Here is a 7250-nt window from a genome sequence, read left to right on the forward strand (position 1 = left end):
GATGTTAAATTATATATAAAAAATTATTTTAATTATTAAAAATTAAAAGAAAAAAAAACAATTTTTTTAAAATTTCCACCTTCCTCTGATTTTTTAAAAAAAAAAAAGTTATTTTCAAAGAAAAAAATATTATTTCCACCTTCTAAATTTTAAACTTCAATTTAGTAACTTTAATCAGAATGTCACCATGTGCAATTTAAATTGAAATTTATAACTCAAAAGAAGGTGGAAATAATAATTATTTTCTTTGAAAACAACTATTTTTTTAAAAAAAATTCAAAAGAAGGTGGAAATTTTTTTTAAAAAATGGTTTTTTTTTTCTTTTAATTTTGAAAAATAATAATTAAAATAATTATATATATATATATAATTTGACATTATAACATCATATTTATGAGAAATTTGGAAGTAACTTGTAAAAAATTATATTTGCACAATTTTGGAATGTTGGATGGTCTAATTGCACACTTTTTTTGTTCGATGGTTCAAATGCACAATGTGTAAAGGCCAGGTTCAGTGACCTATTTGACACTTTTTCCAAATAAAAATAAAAACTTTAAAAAAACACACACATACACTAATTATATTAACATTACATTGAACAGAATGGTGGCAACTTGACGCCGGGTACGTTACCGATGGATAACCAATCGGACGACACTGCCACGAAAAAAAAAAACGACAATTGTTACAATGCTGCTTGCCGATGCGGTTAGCGGTGGCTAACCTTCGGCAACAAGATGAAAAGGTTCTGCAGGTATGCGGTTAGCGGTGGCTAACCTTCGGCAACAATATGAAAAGGTTCTGCAAGGATGCGGTCAATTAGGCATTGACCAACAACTCTCCCTGCAACGTAACCTTTTCTATACATTTATTATTATTTTTATTATTGCATTATTATCATTATTATTGCATTATTATCATCTTCCATCATTGCTGGCTGCTACAGAAATCCAAAAACCCCATGAACTCGTGATTCTGTATCATGCTCACACTCTTCTCTACACCGATAACCCCTGCATAAAAGTTCGATGTCACGTATTCAAATCTCACCTGATCTCATTCGGTTATGTTAGACATGAGGCCGCATATATAAGAATGGATGCAAGTGGGGAATGAAATATTGGAAGGGATTTACCCATTGTGAGAGCGCTGGCAAAAATAACACCGGAGAGGATGAACACAATGATTGACGCCCGCTTTAAGATTGTGATGATTTTTCTAACAAAAAACTGACCCCAGAAGCCCGCTAAAACCGACACGCCCGTGAGGTATAAAGCTGCACATAATGGACCATGCCACATTATTCATACTGTTGATTGCTGAAAATACGGACATAATATAAAAAGCAAAAACATGCTGTACACTTCTGTGCCCAACCCAAACCTAAAGTGTCATTATTTGTGAATAATAATAATAATAATAATAATAATAATAATATTAACTGAGACTTCTAACCCACAAGACCAATGATTTAGAACGAAATTTTTGTTATAGATATAGGGTTTAATTGCTAAAAATTAGAATGGAGCATATCGGCCCATCATGGTTCATCAATAGTCAAGAATTTTAGTAATAAAAAGACAAAAACACAAATTAATTTTATAATTATTACAAACTTTTAATTTTATAATATTTATAAAATGAATCCGTTTCTTTTTCTCCTTATTTTCAAGGTTTCAAACATTGATTAAGTCAAATCATTGAATCAAATTTAGTCCTTATTTTACCTATGAGCAATTATTACATAAACCCTCTTTATATATATATATATATATATATATATATATATATATATATATATATATATATATATATGAGTGAAAAATGGAGTGAGATCTTAGCTATTAATCTAGTCCGGAACAATTTCAAAAGTTGAGGTGTTTAAAACTATATTACAAAGTGCATAAGTTTATACTACTAATTTATAAACTTATGCACTTGTAATATAAAACCTGTGCATTTTGTAGCATAAACTATACACCTCAAAATTAAAAATATATTTACAAAAATGCCACTATGTAAAACTGATTTTGAAAGTGCATAAGTATATAATATCAATTGCATAGGCATAATATTAAGATTGAAAAAATTTCTCCAATCTCACTCCATTGTTTAAATGTATGCCTAGTGTGTCATTAGTTATTAAATTATGTGCATGATACTAATTTTTCGTGTGCTCATTATATGTCCGCACAATCCTCTATATATTAATGTCCTCATATAAACTCAACCATATGTGTGTGTGTGTGTGTGTGTGTGTGTGTATATATATATATATATATATATATATATATATATATATATATATATATATATATTATTGGGAGTATAGTTAGTATTTTCCAAACAAAAATATGTGAAAATAAATAATGATAGTTTGATGAAAGTGATTAATAATGTGTACCATAAGGCATAGGGAATCTCTTTAGAAGATAAAACTCAACAACCGATAGTGACGACGAGAACATCATCACAAACGTTGCTGTCGCGCTGGCAACCTGTTATTAATAAAACAAAATATATAATCATCACCAATATTATATACTTCTATAAGGAATAATCACAATATTATACTCTAGAGACGTGTTATCTACTTATACCAATACTTTAATTTTTGCTCTATATTCATTAAGATGAAGAAACAAGCAAATATTACAAGTACTTTACAAAAAATAAAATTTAATATTATTTTTTATTTATTTTTATATTTCATAGTACATTTAACGTTATTTTAAAATATATAAATTTGATATATTAATATTAAATTTAATTTAATATTATGAAATTTAAGTTAAAATAATTTAAATCAAATTTTATTATTATTAATTAAATTAAACACATAAAATAAAATAAAATTGAAGAAGTATTTTAAAATGATAACCGTGGTGAAGTGTCCTACCTGGGGAATTACGCCAAACTCGAGGAGGAGAGGGCCGAGGATGAAACCGCCACCAGAACCCAGCAAGCCGCCAACGGTTCCGCCTAAGATGCCGCAAAGGGCACAAAACGCAAGGTTAGTGACAGTCCAATCAATGTCGGCCTCGCAAATCAGTTCTTGGTTCCCTGCAAGCCTCCTGCTCTTGCTTTCTTTGTAAAGTTTGGCGCATTCGTACCCAAATAGTGCTAGTGCAACAGGAAACTATATTACACATCAAATTACTAAAATAAAAATGGCATTCAAATTCAATAATAATAATAATAATAATAATAATAATAATAATACGGAGTAACAAATTTATTCGGAGTACTAGATAGATGATGTGGAATTTGACATGCCTGTAAAAAGTTGAGCACCCAGTACAACGGACTACAAGCTACAATATCATTCTGCATGAGAGTATAAATTCTTAATCTCAAATCATTTTTATTTTTTGTTTATAAAAAAAAAAAAAGGAAAATTGGTTATTTATTAAATTAAAGGTGTAAACTTGCCTTGAAGATTTGAAGGAGCAGAAAGGAAATCCATGCGAGGAATAGAATAGAAACTTTCTTCAAATTCAGGTTGAACATCATAAGTGTCTGAAAGATTATTGAATGGTTACAACTTTGTTCATATTTCATACTTAAATTAAAAAAATTTAAAAAATAAAAGGGTTACCAATCCTGTTCTCTCTTCCTTAGGGACGAGTGGCTCATAATCATTATTAATGGAAACTGAGGAAAAACAATTATTCAAATTAATTAACTATTTTTAACAACAACAAAAAAATATGAAAAGATTTTTTGGGTTCCTTTTTACTTTAATAAGCATTCAAGTCTGAAAACAACTTACTTTCACCATGTGAATTGACTATAGTTTGACGCTCAGCCTCAGCTTTCTGTATTTTTTTCAAATCATATCACAAAAAATGAGTTGTTACATTGTTTTGAAATTACCTTAATATTAAAAATTGATGTAACTTTTTAATATCTTAGAATTTTAGCTTTAATAGTCCCGTGAAGTTACACCTACCCTCTAGTATTTGGGCGAGATGTATGCAACTTCACCAACTTCAATTCACCATGTATAAGGCAAGATAAGTTTTTATAAAACATATATATATATATATGTATATATATATATATATATATATATATATATATATATATATATATATATATATATATATTGTATTGCTTTGCTAACATATTGTTTTACTCAATTGGTAAAAGAATAGAGAACTAACCTTTATTTTAGTTTCCTCTTTCCACATTTCAATGCCTCTGAAAGCTGACCTCGAAGAAGTCCCTGTAATCCCAGGGATAAGTTGAGTAAAAATTCAGGTATAAATTAGTTTCAAGCAAAATTATATATGCTGCCTGATTTAATTTTCATATATAATGTTTTTCACTTGTTAATATTTAGCTTGCCTTATACTTCATAAAATTATAAAATAGATAAACTCTTGTAAACATTCAAAAAAAAAAAAAAACACAAAACTCTTGTAAACATAAACTATATATTTGTGTTCTCATTTTCTCCGAGAAATTAAAGTGTTTATGTCAAAAGATTTTCAAGCAAACTAATTTCAATTGGTTTAAAAAATATCAAATGATTGACTCAAAAATGAATCTTTTAACACAAACTTTAAATTTTAGATAACTTTTAAGTGGTAGGAAATAACATCTTTTAAAGACGAACTTCCACAAAAATGGATAAGATCGGGGTAGAGGTTTGATAGAGATTAGAACATTTAAACTATACTAATTACCAACTACAAACTAGGAATAGATTTGAAAATCAAGTTACATATATATATATATATATATATATATATATATATATATATAGCAATAAGAATGAAGAATGATTCATTATATTGAGGTCATAAGTAGTAGTTTTTAATGTAAACAGGGCAGGCAGGCATTTAAAATGAAAAGAGAATTGCGATTTAAAGAAAAACAAAACAAAAAAGAGCAATGACGTAGTACAATAATAAAAAAAGAAAAAAGAAAAAGAAAATTACCTATGAATAGAATGATGATAAGGACAGTTATGAGCCAATAGGGGAAGACGACACTGAGAGCCACACCAATGGTGATGCCTAACATAAGCATGGGTTGGAAGATAAGGGCCAAATCATAGTCAATTATTGGCACATCTCTGCATGGATGCGGCACTCTAAGGTTGTACCAAACAGATGATGCTGATGCCCCCATTATCATGCCTGCAATCATTGTTAACCCAAAACCACAAAACCTTAATTAATAATTAAATCGAAAGACAAACATTCTGGATTTATAGCAGATCTAATTTAATAAAAGAATCTTGCATTTGGAAATGGCAGCGGCGGACTTGGTATCAAATCCGACTATCAAAGTGAGCATAGGGACGAAGATGCCGCCGCCGCCCACTCCGCCCACGGTGCCGCACGCGGATCCCAGGAATCCTATCAATGTTGCCAGAGCACTCCGCCAACTAAACTTCAACTCCTTCAAATTCCAAAACCAAAAAAAAAACCCTTAAATTAATTTCAGCAAAGAACCACCAACAATTAAAAATAAATAAATATAAATTCAAAGACATAAATGTATGCGGCCAAAGGTGGTGGTCGATTTACCGGCCAAACGGTGGATTCAGATCGAAGAGGAGGAGGGAATTGCGACAATGACGCAAGTTTAATGGTGGAGGAAATAGACTCTGGTGGTCCGTAACTGCCATTCGCGTGGTGGCTTTGGAGGTAGAAAACAGAAAGGACCGCCACGCAGGAGGCTGCTAGAAGGTAAACCACGAATCCCATTGTCGCCGCCATGGCCAAACCACCGAACAAAAAATATTACTACGACGTCTTCGCGCGCGTCAAGAATAACCACAGACCCCCAACGCAACCACCACCGTAGCTCTATCTCCCTCCCTAAGCCCTCTCCGCCGGATTTATTGCCCTCTTTTATATATTTTCTTGCGTTACTTCTTCACCCGGCCCTTAGGATATATATGAATACACGCCGATAAATACGCAAACACCTCTCACGTAGCTTGAAGGGATTTATAAGGATTCTTTTGTACCGTCAATATAGCGAAAAATGATTATTAGGTGACAAATTAAAGGAAAGATGACTCAATTGGACTCGTCAGTCGTCACCCATGGAAATTAAAATAATAAAACAAATAAGACAATAACTTTAGCTGTATAAATTGGACCACGAATAAAACGAAAAAAAACAAATAAATTAGGCATACATTGAATGTAAAAAAAACAATAATTAGGTTACTATGTATGCAGCCTATGCACATGACAAATATAGTCAAATACCACTAGAATGTGTGGATTGAATCTCTTTTATAGATATAAAAATTAGGGTCTGACCGTTGGACTGATTGAACAACTCGTGAATTTACGTGTATAGTAGCTCAACGGGCGTAGTCCTGTGGACATTGGATTCGTCCGACAAAGCTATAATCACATAAGTTTTATATATATATATATATATATATATATATATATATATATATATATATATATATATATATAGAGAGAGAGAGAGAGAGAGAGAGAGAGAGAGAGAGAGAGAGAGAAAGTGACTTAGGATCCCATGAGAACACATCCCTGGAGAAAATTAAGAACCAATCTCAATCTTACATTTGTAAAAATCGGACATATCAGTTGCGGTGACATTTTCGTAATTATCACCAACTTCACTTTACAACTTAGAATACTATACTATGCACATTGTAACAACTAAATGTGCATTCATGAATAACTTTTAAAAGTCCGCATGGGTAGCTCAACTGGTCATAGAGGTGAAACTTTGGAATAATGACCAGGGTCTAGCCTCCATGAACCCAGTTGAGTCACCATGATTTACATCCTCCCAAATGCTCTGTCGGGCCGGGGTGTGGGGGCCCTTAGGGTTGGGGTTCAACCTTTTGGAATAATATGAATAACTTTTAAAAATTCAATAAAAAAACTAAATTTTAAATCTAATAAAAAATGCTAATTAAATTATAATTAGTAAAAAGTGAACCCCTAAACTAAGGGGGTGTATTGTGACAACCCAAAATTTAATTTTATAAATTCGATTTTAAGAAAATTCAAAATAGCAACTTTTCACTTTATAAAAATTTTTGAGATAAAAATGGTGTTTGAATAAATTATTTTGAGTTACATTTTAAATGAATTCAACACCAGGACTTATTTTAATTCAAAAATCCTAAATTTTTGGGTACATCGTGTACCAAGTTTTTTTATCCAAAAGTCAATCTGAGTGAAACCAGTAGAAATCTAAGGAACCTAAACTAAGTGGTTGTCTAGAAAGTATTTTTGGAA

At 31.0% G+C, this 7250-nt stretch overlaps 1 protein-coding gene across 1 annotated transcript; it reads right to left on the minus strand.

The window, feature by feature from the left end:
* Nucleotides 1-532: 532 nt before the first annotated feature.
* Nucleotides 533-6045, minus strand: LOC109174800. The gene is made up of 12 exons (XM_019324038.1): nt 5544-6045; nt 5256-5415; nt 4950-5150; nt 4170-4231; nt 3776-3821; nt 3602-3657; nt 3436-3522; nt 3280-3330; nt 2903-3142; nt 2408-2501; nt 1139-1279; nt 533-1016 (listed from the first exon to the last, which is right to left on the minus strand). Exons 1-12 carry the CDS (start codon nt 5733-5735, stop codon nt 931-933), a joined length of 1416 nt encoding a protein of 471 aa, XP_019179583.1. The 5' UTR covers nt 5736-6045; the 3' UTR covers nt 533-930.
* Nucleotides 6046-7250: the final 1205 nt, after the last annotated feature.

This window comes from Ipomoea nil, unplaced genomic scaffold, assembly GCF_001879475.1.
Source record: "Ipomoea nil cultivar Tokyo-kokei standard unplaced genomic scaffold, Asagao_1.1 scaffold0663, whole genome shotgun sequence".
Classification (NCBI taxonomy): domain Eukaryota; kingdom Viridiplantae; phylum Streptophyta; class Magnoliopsida; order Solanales; family Convolvulaceae; genus Ipomoea; species Ipomoea nil.

Coding starts and splice junctions, on each gene's coding strand:
- LOC109174800 (XM_019324038.1), bottom strand. CDS start 5,735: ATGGCGGCGACAATGGGATTCGTGGTTTACCTTCTAGCAGCCTCCTGC. Junction 5,151..5,255: donor CGCCGCTGCCATTTCCAAAT/GCAAGATTCTTT, acceptor CAATGATTGCAG/GCATGATAATGGGGGCATCA. Junction 4,232..4,949: donor TATCATCATTCTATTCATAG/GTAATTTTCTTT, acceptor CTGGGATTACAG/GGACTTCTTCGAGGTCAGCT.